Source organism: Gigantopelta aegis, chromosome 8 (genome assembly GCF_016097555.1).
Source record: "Gigantopelta aegis isolate Gae_Host chromosome 8, Gae_host_genome, whole genome shotgun sequence".
Taxonomy (NCBI): domain Eukaryota; kingdom Metazoa; phylum Mollusca; class Gastropoda; order Neomphalida; family Peltospiridae; genus Gigantopelta; species Gigantopelta aegis.
In genome coordinates this window covers 51,120,942-51,147,157 of record NC_054706.1, presented here as the reverse complement: position 1 = coordinate 51,147,157, position 26,216 = coordinate 51,120,942, and the positions used below count along the sequence as shown (strand labels likewise).

At 37.1% G+C, this 26,216-nt stretch overlaps 1 protein-coding gene across 5 annotated transcripts in view; it reads left to right on the top strand.

Annotated features, from left to right (window-relative positions):
* Positions 1–26,012, top strand: part of LOC121379010 (collagen alpha-1(XIII) chain-like) — a 193,823-nt gene extending 167,811 nt beyond the window's left edge. For all 5 annotated transcript variants that reach the window (XM_041507442.1, XM_041507444.1, XM_041507441.1 and 2 more), the window contains 2 exons: positions 4,001–4,139; positions 25,646–26,012. In XM_041507442.1, the coding sequence (XP_041363376.1) occupies positions 4,001–4,132 (132 nt within the window). In that variant the 3' untranslated portion in view covers positions 4,133–4,139; positions 25,646–26,012. The remainder of the gene's footprint in view (positions 1–4,000; positions 4,140–25,645) is intronic.
* The last annotated feature ends 204 nt before the right edge of the window (positions 26,013–26,216 follow it).

Genomic DNA, 26,216 nt, shown 5'->3' with positions numbered 1-26,216 from the left:
GAATCCTGTCAAAACTGGCCATGTTTTATATTCCCAAATTTTATAAATTCTAAAATGTGACCCACTAAACACAGAATCGTGTCTAAATCGAATACATATTAAGACCCTGGCGTGATCGAGTTTTGACAGGTTTCAATGTATGTTTCTCTTTTATTTATTCAAAATTGTCTGCTACAAACATGACCACAACAGTACTCTTTATTTTTTTGTATTTTTTTTTTTTTTTTGCAAAATAATGTTTTAAAAACCCTAGTCATTATAAAGTTGAACTTTAACCATACACTGGTTAATCCAAAGAAAACAATTGTTGGGTTAAGTCGACCACGAATATAGACATGAAAAGCATTTAACGGGAATTATGGATCTGTATGTCAATTAGCAGAACTTTGCCTTTGATCCAGAGCTAAACTACTGATATTTTATCCCTAAAGTACTGTGTTTCTGGGTTTAAAGGCAACTCCTACAGGCTAACAGACCCCACTCAGCTAATTATCTTGCTCTTGTTATACCACCCATTTGCTTAATATTATTCAACTAAGCAATGAATGGCAAGTGACCTTCGGCCATTGGTGGATTATCACTGGGCCAATCAGTTAAGAGTTGTCTAGCCAGAAACAATAACAGGGCCTTATTGGGGTTTCTACAGTAATTAAATATCCAGAAATAGATGTATTTACCGGTATAAAATTGTACGGTGATGATTTTAAATATAGTTGGATTGAGGATAAACTTGTGTAGGATTTTTTTAATGCCCAATTATCATTCATTCTATCTATCTGTCTGTCTATCCATCTGTTTAGCCACCTTTCTGTCCATCTATCCATCCATTCCATCAATCTGTCCATCCATCCATTCAAACATTAAAAAATCTAAGACGTAACTACCCATTTTTTCTATCTACCCATACCCTCTACCCTTCCATCCATCCATATACCCATCCCTCCCTCCCTCAATTCATCCACACACCCATCCATCCATCCATCAATCCATCCATCCACAATTCCATCCACCCATCCATCCATCCATTTATCCAACTGTCCATCCATCTTATCCACCATTGTATCCACCTTCCTCCATCCATCCATCTGTCCATTTATCTTATCCATTTGTCCATCCATCTTATCCATCCATCCATCCACCCACCCATCCATCCATCCATCTAGCCATCCACTTATCCAAAACCCTTCCTTCATCCATCCCCATCCACCCACCCACCCACCACCCACCCACCCACCCATCCATCCATCCATCCATCCATCCATCCATCCATCCATCCATCCATCCATCCATCCATCCATCCATCCATCCATCCATCCATCCGTCCATCCGTCCATCCATCTATCTTAACCATCCATTCATCTTAACCATCCATCTTATCCACCCATCTATCCATCTTACCCATCCATCCGTCCACCCACCCATCCAAAAACCCACCCATCCATCCACCATGCATGCATCCATCCATCCAGGCATGTCAGTATTAAACAAAACTTGATATGAAAGCACATTCTAGAGATGTCAGCTTGTCTTACTAGAGCCAATTGGCTCCTATACATCCTCCAGTGTATGTACAAACCATCCATAAATTACTAATATATTATATGCATTAAGATGGAATTCACCTAAACTATGTATGGGTGTATCACCCGTTAGCTAGGCAACAGTTGTTTTTCGTTTTTTGATGTTCTGATTACATATTCACCTAAGCATCTGTATAATTATTAATTAAAATCTTCTTTTTTTAACAGGAAGTTAAATGAGCATTGAAAGTACATATATTTACATTTCAAAGATTAAAACTGCATTTCCATTTTCTCTTTTCTGCTTTTATATTTCAGATGTTTGCTCTTCCTTATAATTAATTTAAGTTTTCTAATAATGTAATAAAATATTTTTGTTGCCATTTATTAAACATTACTTATTCTTTATTGCTGGACACTTTGTGTGCAAAATCATTGAAATTATTCTGCTTTTTATTGATTCCTATGTTCTTTGAATTAACAAATGCTGGTAGCTAAATAACCATATGTTAAACACCAAATAGCCATGGTTTAAAAGGTGCTGAGGCATTGTTAAAAAGCAGTCAACAGGAATTTTTTTATACAGCTGAGATAAAATAAAATACAAATCTAGAAGGCTATGAAAATGTCTTGCATCTCAGAAGCGTAAGCCTAGTTTTGCATGTAAATGTAAATTTACGACTAAACCACAATTCTTATTACTATTATAGTACAATAAATACAGTTAGAAGTATACATATTTAATTTTCTATTGTCCTTAAAGTGCTCCATCTTTTGTAAATATGTAATTTTCTGTAAATAGATGTCAGACATGTGTAAACGTATGTCCTATATAACTGCTAGTCACAGACGTAAACTTACGATGTTTTGTGAAATGGGCTCCAGTTTAGGAAAGCAACAAGCCATTCTTCAGCACTGAAGGCATGAAAAATGCTGTACTAAGCATTACACAAGAAAACGTACATGTATATTCTTGTGATTGGCTTGTTATTTTTAGGTGGTAACATGCACTTTTTCCACAATTTATCTTTTTAAAAATGTTCAAATCATTGCATCTCCAACCTCATGCAGCTATCAATTATGGGGCGGGACGTAGCCCAGTGGTACAGCATTCGCTCAATGTGCGGTCAGTGTGGGATCAATCCCTGTCGATGGGTCCACTAGGCTATTTATGACTGGTATATCAAAGACCGTGGTATGTACTATCCTGTCTGTGGGATGGTGCATATAAAAGATCCCTTGCTGCCAATTGAAAAGAGTAGCCCATGAAGTGGTGACAGTGGGTTTCCTCCTTCACTATCTGTGTGGTCCTTAACCATATGTCTGACGCCATATAACCGTAAATAAAATGTGTTGAGTGCGTCGTTAAATAAAACATTTCATTCTTTATTTTTCCACAAGTATATATCCCCTTCTTCCAGCAACATCAACAAAACAATACATGTTTAAAAAAAAAAAAAAAAAATGGCCACCAGCAAAATTTCCTTCAGAGAACAAAGGTAATCATACTTTTATGCTTGGCCTTGACCTCCACACATGGGTGCTGTGAGTTCATTGCTTCAACTAACCTCACTAACTCTTAATGTCACAGGGCAGCCCTGGGCTTGACGCGCCATGTCCCATAGGTCCAGACGGATTACCTTTACCCGGTTGTGGATGGAGAATACCAAATCAGGTAACCTTGACATTGTCGGCATGAGCGACCTTGACCTTCACTTTGGATGCAGTATTCATGCACTGGTTTGATGCCCAATCTGCATGATGTTCTGTTCTGTTAATCCTTTTTTTCGGTTTGTGACTGTAACCAATGATTATTTTCAGATTTAAACCATTTTTATTTAACCCTTATTTGTAAGAGTAGATTTTAAGCCTTTTCACACTAACCCTGTTTATTTTTAGAATTATCGGGTAACCTATTTTACAGAGATGAAAAATAACCTGTGGATGTTTTCAGAATTCAGATTTTTTGTGCCACATAAAACCTTTCTCAATGCAAACCTCACAATAACCTGCTCACCCCCATCCCCCACCTTACCCTCACTGTTCAAAAGACCTGTTGAAAAAAAACCTGCAAAGTTTCTGGATTCTTTTCCCAAGGTCTTTTTCATCTCTGCATTTATCCAACCTTATATTTTTAGATTCTAACCCTTCTAACAACCAATTTTCATTTTATTTAGATTTTAACCCTTTCATTTGTTTGATCCTAACCCTTTTTGTTTGGAATGACCATAAACCCCTTGCTATTTTTACCATATTTTTTTGTATAATAGCATATATCCCTACTTGTCTTGGACAGAAAACTCTGGTGAAATCAGAGGTTGTGTCCACGACAGGCATGCTTGAACAGTTCTCTGATGGAAGCATGCCAGATATTACCCACACCGACATATATACCCCTAGTCAATGGTTTGATGAGTATCTCAGTCCTATGGTCCTGCATCAGTCACATTATTATGCCTGTGCATGTTACTGCATTCTAGGGTCTCCCCGGACTAGATGCACCATGTCCTCTAGGAAAGGATGGTTTGCCAATAGAGGGTTGTGGCTATAGGCCGACCTCTCGTCAGCAGGACGTGAGGCAGTTGCCATTTGAAGGAGGCAGACGTCCATAGATAATAGGTAGGTATAGCATGTTTTTGATACTATATCCACTGCATGCTTTTAATAATCTGTTCTACATTTAGTTCTCAGAATAGCCAGTAACCAGTTATGTTGGGGTGTTATCAATCATTTGTTATTAAGCTTTCACAACACCCAGTAACCAAAACTCAAGTAATCAGTACCGGCCTCAGTGGCATCGTGGTTAAGCCATCGGACTACAGGCTGGTATGTACAAGGTTCGCAACCCAGTACCGGCTCCAACCCAGTACTGGCTCCAACCCAGAGTTAGTTCTTAAGGGCTCAGTGGGTAGGTGTAAGACCACTACACCTTCTTCTTTCTCACTAACCACTAACCAACTAACAACTAACCCACTGTCCCAGACAGACAGCCCAGATAGCTGAGGTGTGTGCCAAGGACAGCGTGCTTGAACCTTAATTGGATATAAGCACGATAATAAGTTGAAATGAATCAATGAAAAAAGTAATTAGTATAATCATCAGATATTTATATCTGCATTGGGCAACAGTTGTGGTCAGGATCGCTTGAAGTGCTGTGGATTGCAGGATCGATTGCCCTTAAAGGACTTCTTTTTGTTTCCATCTTAATCAGTGTTCCATCATTAGTACATCAGCAGCCTTCATCCATCTGTTCCACATATAGTTTCCAGGATATGTTTTTTGCACTGCCTCAAGATAGTGAGCTGAAATTTGTGTGTAGATTTATCATGTTCTGTTGCAGTTCAAGTTTGACTTTGGCAATTTACCCACTATTACAGTTATGGCCCGTGAACTTAGGAAACATGAAAACTTGTTTTCTGAACTGTTATTTGAAATGCCTGAAGAAAAAATCTGTGGAGGCTTCTGCATATGTGCAGTCATTGTCATCTTGACATGACATGCGTATTCACACTATAAATGTTTGTTTTTAAAACCATTTTTCTCTCAGAAACATGCCTGCCTGCATCTAAAGTATTTTTTTGTTACAAAGCATCTATGACCATAATTGTGAAATATTTAATTTGTTCTTAAATCCAAAGTTACGATTTCAGCACACTTGGCTTTACATATCAGAGAAGGGGACAATGGTTGATGGGGAAAAAAAGTTTGTTTTATTTAACGCCGCCACTAGAGCACATTGATTTTTTATCTTATCATCGGCTATTGGACGTCAAACATATGGTCATTCTGACAGTAGTTTTTTTAGAGGAAACCCGCTGTCACCACATAGGCTACTCTTTTATGACAGGCAGCAAGGGATCTTTTATTTGCGCTTCCCACAGGCAGGATAGCACAAACCATGGCCTTTGTTGAACCAGTTATGGATCACTGGTCGGTGCAAGTGGTTTACACCTACCTACTGAGCCTAGCAGAGCACTCACTCGGGGTTTGGAGTCGGTATCTGATTAAAAATCCCATTCCTCGACTGGGAGCCGAACCCAGTACCTACCAGCCTGTAGACCGATGGCCTAACCATGACGCCACCGAGGCCGGTGGTTGATGGGAATGCCACAATTTAGTTAATGCACAAGTGGTTTAACATACAATGTATAAATTTAATGTTAAAACTAAACTGAATGTGCCTGTCAGCTGCCATGGTTGTAGCCATAGTAAATTGTTGTATGTTAATATTAATTGTTAAATAATAAGTTAAAAGTTAATAGCTAAATAGTTAAATTACAGGGGTTTTTTTGTATTAAACTTTTACCTTTGTTTAACATTTTGATTTATTAAAATATAATTGGTATTTATTGTTGCATGTTACTTTATTGCTTTATTGATATAGGTAACTAAATCAGTATTTTATATTATTAAAGATTATCAGTTATTTCTGTTAGATTTTTGAAATTATGCTTACTTTCTTAAGCAATGCTAAAAATTAGGCATGTTTTTTATTACATTGTATCTTGCTGTAGATCTGTATTTATAAAGGTTAATAATTGAGAGTGAAAAAATTACTATGTTGCTCTTGGTTCATTGTTTTTATTCTAGGTAAATAACAAGCTTAGGTTTAAACTATAAATATAATTAATTCATAAGTGTGTACTGAGTCTCAGTTATGGCTCAGTTGCATGACTTCAATCAGGTGGCAGATTTTAGCATGGTCGTTTGATATACACATTCATGTGTGTATACAGGCTTGTTAATGGTTTGATGCGAGATCATTTTCTTGGAGTTTGGTTCCAAATGCACCGTTATTTTTCTTCTTTTTCTAAATACATGTATTACACACATATATGTGTACGAGATCTGCATGTTTAGATTTTTATTATTGCTTAGTACTTTAAAAAAAACCTCTGGTACTATAGCAGTGTCTTTTTTCGTTGTTACATACATATTACATTTGTGGAAATTGGACTGGACTGAATGTTTAACGTGCACATTCAGAACAAGCTGTTGTAGCGCATGCCTGTCCTGGGCACAGGTACTGGCCTCGGCCAGTTTCTCAACCCAGGACAGAAAAGTTGTGAAAATATTTACTATAACCGTTACATAGTCCATGCTATAGATTTTCAAAGCTATCTTAGTGCTGGGATATTGTAAAGCTGTCATAGGCTATGACATTGACATCATTATAACACATACCACAGCCTGCAAAGATTTTATGATATCGTAATGCTAAAATAGCTTCAAAAATATGGGCTCATGTTATTAAAGTTAATTTGGTGCTTTAAATTTATTATCAGTATTATTTTGGCACACACTATATATATATATATATATCATTCATAAATTTGGATCAACTGACCAGTCTGTTAACCAACTCATTTGTCAAGTTTTACATATTTTCACCTCAATCTGTCTGACACTTTCACTGTACCTCTTATACAAACTGCTGACAGGACAAGCTGGAGCTGCCTAATTATAAATATATTATCTCTCGTTATCTCCACTGATTATTGCTTAAAGAAAACGTCTGACTTATTCACCTCTGCAAACAAACAGGGTTCAGGTAAGCATGTAATTGACAGTGGGCCTGTCCCTGGGCTGTGTGGCCTTGTATTATATCCAGCTGTGAGTTATCAGTGGTGGGCTCCATGAGCTTGTTTGCTGGACATACATACACACATAACTGACTGGACCTGTATCAGTACTGGTGGTCACCCATGTTGCTGGGCTACAATGCTATAAGCTGACCACAGTGGCTTCAGTGACCTTATAGACTTGCTCAATATTATGTTTAATGTGTGTTGTATATTAACCATTGAACTCCATTTATCTCCAGTCCCCACCCCATTCTCAGTGGTGCAGTGGTTATAAGCTTACCAAAAATAAATACAGTTTGCTTTGTTTAACGACACCACTAGAGCACATTGATTTATTAATATTTATTGGATATCAAACATTTAGTAATTCAGACAGTCTGAGAGAGGAAACCTACTACATTTTTTCATTAGTAGCCAGCAATCTTTTATATGCACCATCCCACAGACAAATATGATACCACATACCACAGTCTTTGATAAACCAGTTGTGGTGCACTGGCTGCAACGAGAAATAGCCCAATGGGCCCACTGATGGGGATTGCTCCTAGACCAACTGTGCATCAGGTGAACACTTTACCACTGGGCTGTGTCCTGCCAACTTTATATTTCATGAATCTTATTAATCAATGAACTGATTCCCCCACCCAAACCATCAGTCTCAGTGGTGCAGTGAGTATGGTTGTATAAGCCATTGACAAATACTGGGGTTTTATTCCAATACCAGGATCAGTTATAAGGGCTTTGCTGGAGGGTTTACATTCCAATACCACAGGGTGGAATTTAGCTCAGTTGTAATAAAAAAAAAACTCATTTGTCCATTCATCTGTGCCACCATCTATCTATTATTCCATTTATGCTGAGCATATTTTTTTTATATGACTATCTGATCTTCAGAAAGTGTTAATTTGCCACAAATACTGACAATGTTACAATAAATAAAGACAAATTATTTAATTTCCTCCCGTGGATTGTGAGTATTGGAAAAACATTGCCAACCCAACCCCTGTAGTTTTAAAGGTACTGAGGGTGTTGTTAAAACAAACATTAAAAATTTCCTATGCTTTGCTGCCTGCCACACTTTACAATGAAATCCAACAGGTTTTCATAATGAAACCAGCTAAACTAATTTACTTTTGAGCAAGTCTAGATCTGTCCACCAGTGACATGGTCTCTAATCCTCCTCCCAGCCACAAGTGACCACTTGGTAAGACAAGGGGTGACAACTGTCAAGGCCGGCCTAGCTGGCTTGTTTTGTCCCACACTGCTGGACAGCTGATGGCTGTAGTAATTGAATCAAGTACATCTCATGTTTACTGAGCATAAAATGTCATTTATTATGGCTCCTGGCTGATGGGCTATGTTGTATCCCTTACAGTCGGTTGATAATGAGTTCTGGCTCCCTTTAGTAACCAGTGATACGTACTCTATATCCCATCTGTGCTTTTGGGGGTTCAGCCCTTCTCAAGTGAATGATTTGTCCTTGAGGGTTAAACTGAAGTGGATTTTTCATGTACTGTTTACTGTATGCATTGCTGTTACAAAGGACGGGATGCTCTTGGTTGTCATCGTCTGTATATCACTGTTTGACAATTAAATGGCAGTTCAATTTCAAGTGTAGTCTCACGCATGCAGATAAAGGAAAAGAAAGGAATATTTTTTGATAGCACCTCAGTACACTTAAACTATGGATGTTTGATATCTTAACATATTTAGTCAAGAAAGATAAATAAATATATATATATAAAATACACTACTGTTACATGGGGTTCTCTAACTAAAACCAACCAACCAAAACTATTTATACATGCCTATATCCACTGAAGGTTCAGGCTTGTCTATCCCGATCTCTACCTCCGACAAATGTCGGTTGTATGGATCGGGACAAACTGCTTAAAAGCAGCAAGAGATCTTTTTATGTACACTTTCCCCAAAACAACAGCTAGATCCAGTCATGGAGTGATGGTTCAAATGGGGAGGGGGGGTGGGGGAATCGACTGAAGGTGATCAATTAACATCTTATCACACCTCAGATGATTACCCTATAACTGACTCTATTATCCACTCCACCCCCACCCCCTTCCTCTCTAGTGTATAAGGTGGGTTTTTTATTACTTTATCATGTGTCTAATTTAGAGGGCAGGACATAGCTCAGTGGTGAAGTGCTCGCCTATATTGGACTATTTCTCATTCCAGTCTGTGGGATGCATGCATGGTACATATAAAATATTCAGGCTGCTAATTGAAAAGAATAGCCCATTGATTGCTGGCAGTGTGGTTCCTCTGATTGTCAATATGGTCCTTAAACCCAAGTTATGTCCAACACCATATATCTGTAATTAAAATATGTCGAGTGCATCATAAAAAAAAAAAAAATCTTGACAATTTTTTTGGTGATATGTAAATGCACAGATTTTTTTTTTATAGGGCCATTAAAATATTACATAACGCTCGAGGGGGTGGGTGTAGATACAAATATTATGTAGCGTTACAGGGGGTGGGTGGGTGTATTAAACAGTGGGTGTATTAAACAGTGTTGTGTAACACACTTTAGAAAAGATTTATTACTACAATTTTTTTTCCCATAAAGTCTCTGTTACTGCCACAATGTTTAACATAGGTAGTTATAGCTAGGCATATATATACAATATATAAGGATTATAAACCAAGTTGAAATGCAGATCTTCGCTTTCCCAAATGGCACAACAGTACGTTAATATTATATTACACCCATTACATGACTTGTTTGGGAATGGAAGTGTGTGTGTGTGGTGTCTCCTAGCATTACTTAATAGTTTGGGTGTTTATGGTCTAGCGTTATGGAGCATTACAAGGGGGAGGGAGGGTGTCTAATTTTGATCAAAATAGCATTACATAAATCAGAATTTAGCCAGAATAAAACTAGCTGCACTGTAGTTAGGTGTGGATTATAAATGTCATCCGTGTGCTCTAGTGGGGTTGTTAAATAAAACAAATGTTTTAATTTTTTTAAATCATTGCTGCTGTTTGGAGGGAGTAGCCTGTAGGTATGGGTAATCAGTTTTAATTTTTACTCACTGTCAAAATAGCACCATATGTTAGAGATAACCAAAGTTTTAAATATTTTTTGGTGTTTTTATAACAATTATTCCTTTACTTCTCTGTCTCTCACCATCTAGACCAAGTGTCAAAATAACCATATGTTAGACATCAAACATCCATAGTTTAAAAATTTGCTGAGATGTCAAAAAATAGTCCTTTCCTTTCTTGTTTCTCAATGAACCAAATTCCAATTCAGTCCTCCATTGTCTTGACTATAGTAGTTCCGTGTCTGTGTTCATTTGTTCTTAAAAAGTTGCTAATTAAATGATTTTACAATGCTGACCTTGCACAAGCAGCCAGTAATTGGTGTTACAACAACGCTGCTAATGTTATGCAACTGGTGTAATGAACTGTCTGTTGACAGTTGTACTTTAACTGTGTGGACTCCTAGCTCAGGGGACCTGTATTATGTCACCACACTTGTCCTGCAATATTACACCAATAAGGCAAGTATTGACCTGTACCTTTTTCTAGATCTTTCATCTCCACAGAGACACACCATGCAGCTAATTGGGTGGCAGTGATGTGTTGGGTGGGGGTGGATGGAGGTGGGTGGACTGGGAGTGAAACCATTACACATTTCATTTCAAATTATTTTCGTGCTTATATCCAATTAAGGTTCAAGCATGCTGTTCTGGGCACACACCTCAGCTATCTAGGCTGTCTGTCCAGGACAGTGGATTAGTTGTTAATTATTAGTGGTTAGTGAGAGAGAAGAGGGTGTAGTGGTCTTACACCTACCCATTGAGTGGTTAAAACTCACTCTGGGTGGGAGCCGGTACCGGGCTGCGAACCCTGTACCTACCAGCCTTAAGTTCGATGGCTTAATCACGACACCAACTTTATAGTCTCATTCAACTTATTTTCTATCTCCAGTGAGAGAAACGTCAGTGTAATAGTTGTATATACATATCCATCGAGTCATTAAATTTTCTTTAAATATTCCTCTGTGATGGGGCTGGTATTGGGATTCAAAGCCAGTACCTACCTGCCTTAAGTCTAATGGCTGAATTAACCACTACGCCATCAAAACTGGGTTCTGATAACATTTAGAAGAGAATGGACTGTGTTTTATGATATACACCCCAGCACATGATCTTAAAAAACTGGACTCAAATCTGTAATAGTCTGAGACATAAACATCAGTGCAACGCCATACGAAGTGTATGTGTGTGATGTTATTAGAGATGAAGTCCAGACTCGTAGAAGTTTTATAAGCACGGGCATTGGATAGGGGCCGGTATAAGGATATAAACCCAGTACCTACCAGCCTCAAGTCCAATGGCTTAACCACTACAACACCGAGGTCGGTTTCTGATAATATTTAAAGAGAAAGGACTCTTGTTTTATGATATACGTCCCAGCACATGATCATAAATTAATGATTTGCAATGCTTGATAAAGAGCTAACTTGAAGTGTTTTCCTGTCATAACAATAATGCCCCACAACTGGTACTAGTACATCAAATACCATGGTATGTACTGTCTTGTCTGTGGAAAAGAGCATATAAAAGTTCCCTTGTTGCTTTATCAGTAGGTATAGTCTTATTTAGTGGCAGCAGGTTCCACCATGTGTAAAAATCCACTACAGCTAATGCCAAACATTTTAAACAGCTGACATTGCAAAAACATGAGGGGCAGGGTCTAGCCCAGTTGTAAAGCATTCGATAGATGCACGGTCGGTCAGGAATCGATCTCCATCTGTGGGCCCATCGGGTAATTTCTTGTTCCAGCCAGTGTACCATGACTGGTATATCAAAGGCAGTGGTAAGTGCTATCCTGTCAGTGGGATGGTGCATATAAAAAATCCCTTGAAGGAAAGTAAAAGTGTTTTGGGAATAACACCCCCCCCCCCCCCCCCCACCCCCACACACACTATTTTTGTATATTTAAAAAACAATTGGCTCAGAAATAAATAACTTGTAGTAAAAAAAAATATGTTCCCTAACATGAAGAACTACATGTATAAGTGTCCATCTTTTTACAAAAATATGGTAACTAGTCAAGCCTTTATTGCTTGATAATGTGACCTGCACAATTCAACACCTTCCAACACACACATTCAGATACAATTAATATGCATACATGTACATACAGCAGAATGTTGTTGGCTTGAACTCAGAAAGGTCGAATACACCGCAATGCTTGAACCAAGAACAAAGTACCGAGTTACACTTACATGTTGAACTAAGGTACCTGGTGGGTCGAACACTGTCTCAAGGTACCTGGTGGGTCGAACACTGTCTCAAGCACCGACTGGGTTCAAGTTACACTTACATGTTGAACTAAGGTACCTGGTGGGTCGAACACTGTCTCAAGCACCGACTGGGTTCGAGTTACACTTACATGTTGAACTAAGGTACCTGGTGGGTCGAACACTGTCTCAAGCACCGACTGGGTTCGAGTTACACTTACATGTTGAACTAAGGTACCTGGTGGGTCGAACACTGTCTCAAGCACCGACTGGGTTCGAGTTACACTTACATGTTGAACTAAGGTACCTGGTGGGTCGAACACTGTCTCAAGGTACCTGGTGGGTCGAACACTGTCTCAAGCACCGACTGGGTTCGAGTTACACTTACATGTTGAACTAAGGTACCTGGTGGGTCGAACACTGTCTCAAGCACCGACTGGGTTCGAGTTACACTTACATGTTGAACTAAGGTACCTGGTGGGTCGAACACTGTCTCAAGCACCGACTGGGTTCGAGTTACACTTACATGTTGAACTAAGGTACCTGGTGGGTCGAACACTGTCTCAAGCACCGACTGGGTTCAAGTTACACTTACATGTTGAACTAAGGTACCTGGTGGGTCGAACACTGTCTCAAGCACCGACTGGGTTCAAGTTACACTTACATGTTGAACTAAGGTACCTGGTGGGTCGAACACTGTCTCAAGCACCGACTGGGTTCAAGTTACACTTACATGTTGAACTAAGGTACCTGGTGGGTCGAACACTGTCTCAAGCACCGACTGGGTTCAAGTTACACTTACATGTTGAACTAAGGTACCTGGTGGGTCGAACACTGTCTCAAGCACCGACTGGGTTCAGTTACACTTACATGTTGAACTAAGGTACCTGGTGGGTCGAACACTGTCTCAAGCACCGACTGGGTTCAAGTTACACTTACATGTTGAACTAAGGTACCTGGTGGGTCGAACACTGTCTCAAGCACCGACTGGGTTCAAGTTACACTTACATGTTGAACTAAGGTACCTGGTGGGTCGAACACTGTCTCAAGCACCGACTGGGTTCAAGTTACACTTACATGTTGAACTAAGGTACCTGGTGGGTCGAACACTGTCTCAAGCACCGACTGGGTTCAAGTTACACTTACATGTTGAACTAAGGCACCTGGTGGGTCGAACACTGTCTCAAGCACCAACTGGGTTCGAGCCATGGGATTCACTGTATTTTGAAATGCAATTCATGTGCACATATAATATATATACTGTATATATATATAAATATATTGAAATACAATTCATGTGCACATATAATATATATATATATATAAATATATTGAAATACATATTGGAATACAATTCATGTGCACATATAATATATATACTGTATATATATATAAATATATTGAAATACATATTGAAATACAATTCATGTGCACATATAATATATACATATAAATATATATACAATTCATGTGCACATATAATATATATACTGTATATATATATAAATATATTGAAATACATATTGAAATACAATTCATGTGCACATATAATATATATACTGTATATATATATAAATATATTGAAATACATATTGAAATACAATTCATGTGCACATATAATATATATACTGTATATATATATAAATATATTGAAATACATATTGAAATACAATTCATGTGCACATATAATATATATACTGTATATATATATAAATATATTGAAATACATATTGAAATACAATTCATGTGCATACATGTATAGAGGGGCAGGACTTAGCCCAGTGGTAAAGCGTGCGGTCGGTCTGGGATCGATTCCCGTCGGTGGACCTATTAGGCTATTTCTCGTTCCAGCCAGTGCACCACGACTGGTATATCAAAGGCCATGGTATGTACTACCCTGTCTGTGGGATGGTGCATATAAAACATCCCTTGCTGCTAATCAAAAAGAGTAGCCCATAAAGTGGCGACAGTGGGTTTCCTCTCTCAATATCTGTGTGGTCCTTAACCACCATGTAACCGTAAATAAAATGTGTTGAGTGCGTCGTTAACTAAAACATTTCTTTCTTTTTACATGTATAGATGCACTGATGAGCAGAATGGGCTTCATAAAGAGACTTTTATAAGTAAATATTTCTCCTTGTAGAAGATTTTGACAGTATGTGTACATGTATAAAACCTTGTAAACATTTCTGTTAGCATCTAGCTGTTAATTTTATATGCTCATTCACACCCAGTGTCATAGATTTTGGAATGCATAATGTGTTTCACACCAGATGACATAGGGATTGGTATAGGATATTAAAATTTATATTATTAAAGGAACAGTTTTATTAAATTTCAGCCTACATATTTAAACTGCATTAAAGGGTCAGTTTAATGAAATTTGAGCCCACATATTAAACATAAAGAGACTTTTATAAGTAAATATTTCTCCTTGTAGAAGATTTTGACAGTATGTGTACATGTATAAAACCTTGTAAACATTTCTGTTAGCATCTAGCTGTTAATTTTAGATGCTCATTCACACCCAGTGTCAGAGATTTTGGAATGCATAATGTGTTTCACACCAGATGACATAGGGATTGGTATAGGATATTAAAATTTATATTATTAAAGGAACAGTTTTATTAAATTTCAGCCTACATATTTAAACTGCATTAAAGGGTCAGTTTAATGAAATTTGAGCCTACATATTAAACATAAAGAGACTTTTATAAGTAAATATTTCTCCTTGTAGAAGATTTTGACAGTATGTGTACATGTATAAAACCTTGTAAACATTTCTGTTAGCATCTAGCTGTTAATTTTAGATGCTCATTCACACCCAGTGTCAGAGATTTTGGAATGCGTAATGTGTTTCACACCAGATGACATAGGGATTGGTATAGGATATTAAAATTTATATTATTAGAGGAACAGTTTTATTAAATTTCAGCCTACATATTTAAACTCCATTAAAGGGTCAGTTTAATGAAATTTGAGCCTACATATTAAAACATATTAAAGGGAGATCATATGTCCTATGCCATATAACCGTTTAAAAAATGTGTTGAGTGCATTGTTAAATAAAACATTTCCTTCTTTCATTAAAGGGTAAGTTTCATCAAATTTGAGCCTTCGTATTAAAACTTTATTAAAGGGACAGGTTATCAAATTTGAGCCTGCATATTAAAACTTCATTAAAGGGAGATCGAGTTTCATCAAATTTGACTCTGCATATTAAAACTTTATTAAAGGGACAGGTTCATGAAATTAGATCCTGCATATTAAAATTTTATCAATGGGGCAGTTTTATTAAATTTGTACCTTATGTGTTGGAAAGATGCATATTTTGGTCCACCAACAATATGCATAGTGGATATATACTTAGGAATAAATGGAACTGGATGAATGTGATGTTCAGAAGAACAACTGAATTTGTTTTAGAGGTCTTTTATATTGTGAGAGCCTAAGCTATAGCTTTGTTAGTTTATCCATACATGTAAATCCAGTTTGATTTTACAACTGTAAATTTATTTTTAAATATTCAGTATTCTTGTAATTGTCTGGACACAATTAAGGACTTACGTCAACTATGACAGAGAGCTTAAAATTCCATTTAAAGCTGTTGAAGTTGCAGACAATCGAACACTGCCAACAGTGATTATGAACTAGTTAGATTTCTCACTGGGTGATTTTTCTTAGATGACCATTTTGATGCAGGTTGCCAGTGACTATAAACCAGCATGCTATTTGAAACTAAACTAAAATGGATTCAAAAGGTACTAATACCTCAGTATTGTACTGTGGTTTTAAGCAGATGTTATGGTGAACAAAACAGGTGGTGAACATTAATGGCCTGATGTCTAGGGGGTGTAAATTCTAACTCATGTTAATATTTAAATAATAGATTTACATGCAGGCAGGCTGTGGCTGATTTAGGATTTATTGCCTATGATAATCTGTAGCAGTAATTCAAATAAAACTGATAATGTTTACAGCTTCTGCAGCAATTCTAATTCATTATGTGTTTTGGCACATCTATCAAAGTTTTAACATAAAATGAAAACGAAAAATACATCGGCTATTGGGTGTCAATAAAATGAAAAAATAACCATGTGTAAAAAGCCCATTTTTAAACATATGTGTTTCTTTCCTTCTGTGTATTTTTTAATAAAGTTAAATCTTTTATTTTTATATTAGTACTGGTCAGTGAAAATACAGTGAAATCTGTCTAAACCGGATCATGCCCGGGAACTTAATATTTATCAGATTTAGACAGAATCGGTGTTTGGAGGGTCATGTTTTAGAATTTTAAAAATTTGGGACCATAAAACTTGGCCAGTTTTGACAGGATTCCAATTTGTTCAGTGTTCTGTTTAGACAGGTTTCACTGTATTTGGTTGTTTAATTTGTTTATGGGCATGTTGTTGAAGATATAATCTTCTACATTTAAAACAAAAATTAAGCAACAAAACGTTACGTTTGCTTGCCTTAAGTTACATTTAAAATAAAAACACTACCTTTGCTTGCCTTATGTTTTAATTTATGATAACAACATAAAAAAGACAAGATTGTGCATTTTGTGATAGAATTGTCCCACTTTGCAGGCACATACTACTTGGGTAATTGAAGATTTTTCTGATATTAATTGAACCCTCGTCCCCCCCACCCCCCCCAAGGTTAACCAGATATATTATCATACAAATTTAAGAGGTTTTGACTATATATTCAATAACTTCTGTCCAAAATTAGGTTCCCAGTCTGCAGATTGCTGCAGTAAAACATTACAGTTTTATCTCTGCTACTGCACATGTTCAGACATGTGTGAGGGTAGGTATCAGGGATCGAAACCCTCTTCCTGCTCCTTCGATTTTTGAGTCCTCCATTTTGTTGTTTTTGTCAATGAAGTGGAGTTTTCTAAGTGGATGTATTTGGGTCTTTGGGACTGATTGGATACGAAGGCAATTTCTCCTTTCGACATCCGGCACTACCACTGTGTTTTCTTTCCTTCTGTGGATTTTAAAATAAAATTCAATCTTTTCTTTTTATACTATATTAGTACTGGTCAGTGAAAATACAGTGAAACCTGTCTAAACCGGATCATGCCCGGGATCTAATATTTATCAGATTTAGACAAAATCGGTGTTTGGAGGGTCACATTTTAGAATTTAAAAAATTTGGGACCATGAAACTTGGCCGGTTTTGACAGGATTCCAATTTGTACAGGGTTTGGTTTAGACAGGTTTCACTGTATTTTATTGTTTAATTTGTTTATGGGCATGTTGTTGAAGGTATAATCTTCTACATTTAAAATAAAAATTAAGCAACAAAACACTACCTTTGCTTGCCTTATGTTTTAAGTCAGGGCAGCTTTGTGGTCAGTAGGTGAATACAGAACTGTCAATTTTGCTGTTGCTCACATACACTCACAAACACAGTGCTAGTATTTTAACTTTACTGGGATGGTGTTCAGTGTTGCTAATGTTTTATGATAACAATATAAAAAAGACAGGATTGTGCATTTTAGTTATAGAATTGTCCCACTTTGCAGGCACATACTACTTGGGTAATTGAAGATTTTCTGATATTAATTGAACCCTTACACCCCCCCCCCCCCCCCCAAAGGTTAACCAGATATATTATCATACAAATTTAAGAGGTTTTGTCTGTATATTCAATAACTTTTGTCCAAAATTAGGTTCCCAGTCTGCAGATTGCTGCAGTAAGACCTTTCAGTTTCAGCTCTGCTACTGCACGTGTTCAGACATGTGTGAGGCTAGGTATCAGTGATCGAAACCCCCCTCCTGCTCCTTTGACTTTTGTGTCCTCCATTTTGTTGTTTTTGTCAATGAAATTGAATTTTCTAAGTGGATGTATGCGGCCATTGGGACTGACTGGATATGAAGGCAATTTCTCCTTTCGACATCCGGCACTACCACTGTGTTTTCTTTCTTTCTGTGGATTTTAAAATAAAATTCAATCTTTTCTTTTTATACTATATAGTACTGGTCAGTGAAAATACAGTGAAATCTGTCTAAACTGGATCATGCCAGGGACTTAATATTTATCAGTTTAGACAGAATCAGTGTTTGGAGGGTCACATTTTAGAATTTAAAAAATTTGGGACCATGAAATTTGGCCGGTTTTGACAGGATTCCAATTTGTACAGGGTTCGGTTTATACAGGTTTCACTGTATTTGATTGTTAATTTGTTTATGGGCATGTTGTTGAAGGTATAATCTTTTACATTTAAAATAAAAATTAAGCAACAAAACACTACCTTTGCTTGCCTGATGTAAGTCAGGGCAGCTTTGTTGTCAGTAGGTGAATACAGAACTGTCAATTTTGCTGTTGCTCACATACACTCACAAACACGGTGCTAGTATTTTACTGGGATGGTGTTCAGTTTTTCCTTTCGATATATGGCTTTTCTAGCATGATTCCTTGCCTCCATGTCATTTTGCAGATGATTTTAGCCAACTTGTTCGGCAACTCATATGACAGCCATTAATTTTACAGAATGCCACGGTTGTTCATGGTTTGCCTCTGCCTGCCCCAGCCTATCCTAGCTAGCAGCACTGGAAAATTGACCGCCCCACTCTAAGACAGAATTCTCTCTTTTTATTTTTGGATTATCCTAAATGCATGTTTCAAAATACAGAAAATTTTGGTGGAACAAGTCAAAATTTGTATATGGCCTTTTAACATATTATTTTCCTACCTACCTACATACCTTACTTATGACCAAATATGGGTAAAAATGCGGGGCAGGAAATGACTATTAAATCTGTTATCGATTTAGTAAAATAGTATTCTGCTTGGTTGTTCATAGACTAATAAGGAAATGTTTTATTTAACAACGCACTCAACACATTTTATTTATGATTATATGGTGTCAGACATATGGTTAAGGAGCACACAGATATAGAGAGAGGAAACCCTCTGTCGCCACTTCATGGGCTACTCTTTTTGATTAGCAGCAAGGGATCTTTTATTTATGATTATATGACGTCAGACATATGGTTAAGGACCATGCACACAGATATAGAGAGAGAAAACCCGCTGTCGCCACTTCATGGGTTACTCTTTTCGTTTAGCAGCAAGGGATCTTTTACATACACCATCCCACAAACAGGATAGTACATACCATGGCCTTTGTTACACCAGTTGTGGAGCACTGGCTGGGACGAGAAATAGCCCAATGGGGCCATTGACGGGGATGGATCCTAAACTGACTGCGCATCAAGCGAGCGGTATACCACTGGGCTACGTCCCGCCCCCTCAGAGACTAAGATCACATCTAGGTACATTTGCTGTTTTTCGCCCAAACTTTGTTACCTTGATCATTTGACATTATGAACGCACACATACAAGTAAGACCTAAACATGGATAAACACGCCCACAAACAAGGCAAATGTGTATTTTCCACTAGTTATTATCTTTGAATATAAGCTACTTATAATATTATAAATCACACAGTATATCTGTTATGATTTTATCTCGTGAAACATGAATATTAAAAACTGACGATTAGCTAAATTTCAGCATATAAATGTGTATGTATGTATCTCACTATCTGTCTACACATGTATATAAATGTCAAATCAAGGCTGTCTGATCCTGGAAGGTGACTCAGGACCCTCCCACAGACAGGATAGCACATACCACAGCCTTTGATACACCAGTCATGCTGCACTGGCTGGAACAAGAAATAGCCCAATATGGTCCCACTGACTGGGACCAAGCACTCTACCACTGGGCTATCTCACGCCCCCTAGAAGAAAGAGATGATTTTCAATACATTAAACCATTTATTCTGCAGAACATTAGTATGTTTCAAATCCGGTCTCTTTAAAATCAAATCAACTGCATCTCATTACACACAGTCACCATTTTAAAGATACATATTATTTGATAACAAACTAGTCCTGTATACTGAAAATGATTCCAAGATGGCTGTCAGATGTATTAAAGGCAGAAAGGAAATGCATTCCAAATGAGGAGAATGTTCTCATGTAGGGACCTTCCCCTACCATCATGCAATAACACATGAGGGGCCAAAACAAATGCTGTACTTACATTAAGTCTATTACATAGAGAATAACTAGTTAATGAAGTCGGATCTCTGTGTTATCCTGTGAAGGTAAGAATGGGAAAGTGTGTGAGGCTCTTCCAAGTGGAATTCCTCATTCGGCCTGAACAGGATAAAGCCGATATCTAACGCCATAAACTATTATCTTTATCTTGCAGACCATAAAAATTAAGTGGAAAAGCTATTATTTCTGTTATTTCAGCCACATTGCATGATGACCTAGAGGTCAAATGAGCGATTTGGAAATGTAGCTATGCATGTGACGTCAAGTCATATCCTGCTAGTAACAGCGTGATGTGGACCTGGGGGGTGGGGGGGGGGGGAGGGGGTTCGAATATGAACCAAGTGGACCCTTTTTCTATTTTGTTTTTGCACTACCAGAAACTCCATATGTATAAACCTGTATGTTTTAGTTCTGCAAGCGGACAATTTGCTCCAACCTACGCCCCTGGATACCAGGAGGGCACTTTACCACTGGGTTACTCCCTCCTGAAGAGACTTTATTGCATTCATTGGAGCATAGAGCTTCATTCATTATCGATTTCATGAAAATTGTTGTTTCAAACATACCAAGATTGCTATGTTCGTATCTTGTAAATCCCCTTGGGTGGTTTGCATGTTATTTCATTTGAAAATTATTTTTAAAATACTGTCATGGAGGTAGAATGGTTGCACACGGTTACAAATCAGAAAACACTAGGAGGTTCGGTGGTTTCACAGCTTTGGTATAATTTGAAATACTGTAGGAAAAACAAAAAAAAGGGATTGGTTTGACCAGTCAGCCACCAGAAGACTCTTATTTATCCCAACAGTTAGTGATATATGCGTAGAGCAAATGTATTTTGTTTTGAAAATTTAGTTCAGTAGTATAGCTTGTTTTATTAGTCTTTTATTTAAAACAGGTACATGCACCAAAGACACTGTATCAATAAATATGTGGGAAGAAATGTACTCAGAAATGCTGCATAATTTCAAACACATTAATTTACAGTGTTACACAGTGTAGCTTTATTAGTTTAATGTTCCCAATTAACTACCATCAACACTGTATTTTAGCATGCGAACACATAAATCTAATAATACGGTATAAAACACATGATTGTCTTTGATGCCTTGTTGGTTTTCTTTAATTAACATGGACACAATCAGTTGATATTAAACAATATTTCTACAGTGAGGTAAAGTTACCACTAAATTTCAATCAATACATGTCACTGGATGGCTTCTAAACAGCAAAAACTAATTAAGTCCACAATATATCAGTTTGATATAAATGATGTGTTTTTATTCTCTTTTTTTTCAGACAATTATAATTTCATGTATAAATGTTACATGTCTACCACTGATATATATATTGACTATAGATTTAATCGAATACAACCTTGAACAGCATCCATCTGTTTATGGTTATCTCCATTTTCACCATTTTGGAGTTGATGAGTTTTGTGAAAACACTCTTCAGTTTCAATATGTATAAATGGTATAATTCTGAACCACATTAGCCTAATCGGTCTAAAATGTTTTTAAATTTTGTACATCAATATTTTAACCAGCTTTAGTAAGAATCACCTTGATTATTAGATCAGGTGTTTTTCTTTTTCTTTTTTTCTTTCTTTCTTTCTTTCTTTCTTTCTTTCTTTCTTTCTTTCTTTCTTTCTTTCTTTCTTTCTTTTGTTTTGTTTGTTTTGATATTGCTTGACTCCATGGTATACCTTATATCATTTTAAGTGTATAGATGTTAATATACCGTACTGATTGAGAGCATACATACAGGTATTTTTATGATTTGTCTTATGTGGTTTTGAAGTTGTGCTGCAGAAACAGTGAATTTGGTCATTTTTGCTGTTTGTTTCCATGATAACAGAAAGACGAAATATTAAAAATGGAAACTCCCCCATAACAAAAGACACCAGTATATTAATACATGTATGTATACAACATTTCATAACTTAGTTATCTTGAACAGTTTCGGAGTTGTGCCCCAGAAACAGTGAATTTTATCAATCTGGCTATTTGTTTCCATGGTAAAATGAAAAGTCCCTTATAGCAAAAGGCACTCGTACATTACTAGATTAATTCTGTTCAATGTTTCACGAGGTTATCTTGTATGGTTTTGGAGTGTTGTTTCGAAACACTCTTGGACACATGTATGTAACAATGGATGGTGCCTGCTTTAATTAATATCCCCTGCAAATCGCATTGCAGGGTATCAAAATAACAGGAATTGTAAACTTGATAAATATGTAATAAATGACAGGTTATCTTATTTTGAAGTAGCCTGTATATGGGTTACCCGAGGTACCGGTATATTCAAGAGGGTGAGTGCAATCATCGTCGTTCACTAGACTGGTTTTTCGACCTAAAATTAGATGAATGTGATATGATGGAAGACTATTGTACCAGTCAAATTGTTTGCAAATTCTTAGTCATGAACATTTGTGCAGTAACATATTGTGATTCACGATGAAGGTTTCAGAAATAGCTACACAATATAGTTGCTAAATAATTTGCATTTGATAAGCAAAACTGTCGGTAATCAAAATTTTAAAAGCAAAATATTTTCTGCAGACACACTATGCTTATTGTGATGTATGTCAGATGTCAGGGTTCCTGCCAAAGGATATGGAATGTAAAATTATGCACACTGAAACTTTGGAGTTTTAATGGATACATTTTAATCATTTTTAGAAATATTTTAGTACGAGAACTGCAGTTTAAAATTTGTCATTGTATATGAAAAAGTTAAAGTTTGTTTTGTTTAACTACACCACTAGAGCCCATTGATTAATAATCATTGGTTATTGGATGTCAGACATTTGATAATTTTGACATGTCATCAGAGGAAACCTGCTACATTTTTCAGTTAGCAGCAAGGGATCTTTTATATGTACTGTACTTTCCCACAGACAGGAAAACACATACCATGGCCTTTGACCAGTTGTGGTGCACTGGTTGGAATGAGAAAAAAAACCCTAATCAGTTGAATGGATCCACTGAGCTGGTTCAATCCAGCGACACAAGCACCTCAGGCAAGGACAGTGGGTAAAATTATGTACCCTAAAACTTTGGAGTTTTAAAGATATATATATATATTTTAAAACGTTTTAGAAATATTATAGATAGGGAACTGCTGTATAAAACTTGTCAAAGTGTATAAAATGCAGTGACTATTGTCAAAAGATTTTAAACCCACATCGACCTACGTAGTTGGGGCACTTATGATTCATTTTATTTTTGTTACATACCCTCAAATTATATTCTGACAGAAGGACTGGACATGACATTATTATGTCCTGTGCTATCTGCACATGTGCCTAATTGGTCCTTGTACATGGGTAACTCGTGTGTGGTACCACCGTGCTGGGAGGGATTAGAGGACAGCAGAACGTGAACTGGACTTGATAAAAAGTATGGATTAATGCTGGTCGTGCATCAGTCAGTGGTCAGTGCATTGTCCAAGGGAAACGTGCTATCAACGTGGTCACTTTTGGCCCTCGCAAACAATTAACCAACTAGACTATGATCCTTGGGTGGTTATCACGCACAACATGCTCTCTCGACCATTGTCTTGTTTTCTGTTAATATCTGTAACCGCATGTGTACAGGAAAATCATGTGGTTAGGAGAAAACATCTTGTGAGACTTATCTCGATCTGTCCCGGATCCGATCTCAGGCTATCCAGGGGAGGGACACGAGACGGACATGCTGGAAACCTTAGTGGTATATGAACATGACAAAATTATCCGCTCCGCACTTGTCTCGAATATGATTATTGGTCGCCTGGTATTGTTAGAAATGCTTCAGCTTTTCATGCATGTATGATACATCAGGTTGGAACCAAACCCATCTTATAGCATCACCTTTCTGTTTTACCAATTCATATTCATGTAATACAAATTAACCCATATAAAACAGCCAGTTTTAAAAAAAGGTTACTTTTGATACTTATGTTATTGGGAAAGAAAGAAAGAAAGAAACGTTTTATTTAATGATGCACTCAACACATTTCATTTACGGTTATATGGCATCAGACATATGGTTAAGGACCACACAGATATTGAGAGAGGAAACCTGCTGTCACCATTTCATGGGCTACTCTTTTCGATTAGCAACAAGGGATTTTTTATATGCATTATCCCACAGACAGGGTAGTACATACACGACCTTTGATATGGGTAAAACGCCCACTTGATGTATGATCAGTCTAGGATCGATCCCATTCAGTGGACCCATTGAGCTATTTTTTGTTCCAGCCAATGCACCATGACTGGTATGTGCTATCCTGTCTGTGGGATTGTGCATATAAAAGATCCCTTTCTACTAATGGGAAAATGTAGCGGGTTTCCTCTCTAAGACTATATGTCAAAATTACCAAATGTTTGACATCCAATAGCCTATAATTAATGAATCAATGTGCTCTAGTGGTGTCATTAAACAAAACAAACTAACTCCTTGCTGCTAAAGGACAAAAAAAGCCTATCTGGTAAAATCAAGTTTTTTTTCTCTTTTTTTTTTGTAAGTGGTGCAGTTGTTATATGTTAGACACCTATTAAACAGATACTGTTTAGTTAAGTTGGATTTACTGTAATCGGTGCATTAGAAAACAGTATTGAATTGAGAGGTCATAGGATTGATTTTGATAGGTTGGGTCATAAAACTGATGTGACAGGTTGTAGGCTTCTTGTGATAGATCATTAGTCTGATGATACATAAAAAAAAAGATAATAGGTTTTATTTGATAGGTCACATGATTTATGGGATAGGTCCAGGGGCATAGGCTGGGGGGGGGTTCGGGGGGGGTTCAGATGACACACACACACACACACGCTGAAGCAAATGATCCACTTTCAGAACTAAAACATACAGGTTTATACATATGGAGTTTCTGGTGGTGCAAAAACAAAATAGAAAAGGTCCACTTGGTTCATATTCAAACACCCCAGGTCCAGCTCACGCTACTCCCCTGAGGTCATTGGATTGATTCATACAAAAGGTCAAAATATTTCTTTAATATGTCAAAGGACTGTTGTGATAGCTAGCTTATAGGATAGATTGATTGCAAAAAGTCATATAACTGATGCTTCTTGGTAGACATGTAAAATAAATGTTCACCCATTTCAAAGTGATTTATGACCGAGTGCATCAAATATAATGTCTTGTGTTTTCAATTCTGTTGGGGTTTTTTAATTTCAGGGCTAATAACATTTGCAACACTCAACACATGTGAGTCAGGGCTGAAGACGTTTGAATGAATAATTGACTGACTGGACAATGTGGAACTGAAATATGGCGGACGTAACTTTCATTGTTTTCTAATCCATGACACGATTGTGAATCTTGTTCAATGAAAATGGTGGTAAAATGAAATGAGCATCTGAAATTGGAAAAAAACTGGAGACATCAGAAATATGTGATTCAGTGTACACTTGAAGACTCTGTGAGTATGTGGTGTGAGAGAGAGAGTGTGTGTGTGAGAGAGAGAGAGAGAGTGTGAGAGAGAGAGTGTGAGAGAGAGAGAGAGAGAGAGAGAGAGAGAGAGAGAGAGAGAGAGAGAGAGAGAGAGAGAGAGAGAGAGAGAGAGAGAGAGAGAGAGAGTGAGTGAGTCTGTTTTCTGTGTGTATATGTGTTTGTGGGTGTATGTGGGTGGTAAGTGTATATATTTATATATATATTTGACTATCATGACCATTAAGATATCATAATTTACAAAGTAAATTTTATTTTCATTTTATTTTTCATCATCATCAAGTCAGTAACATGTGAA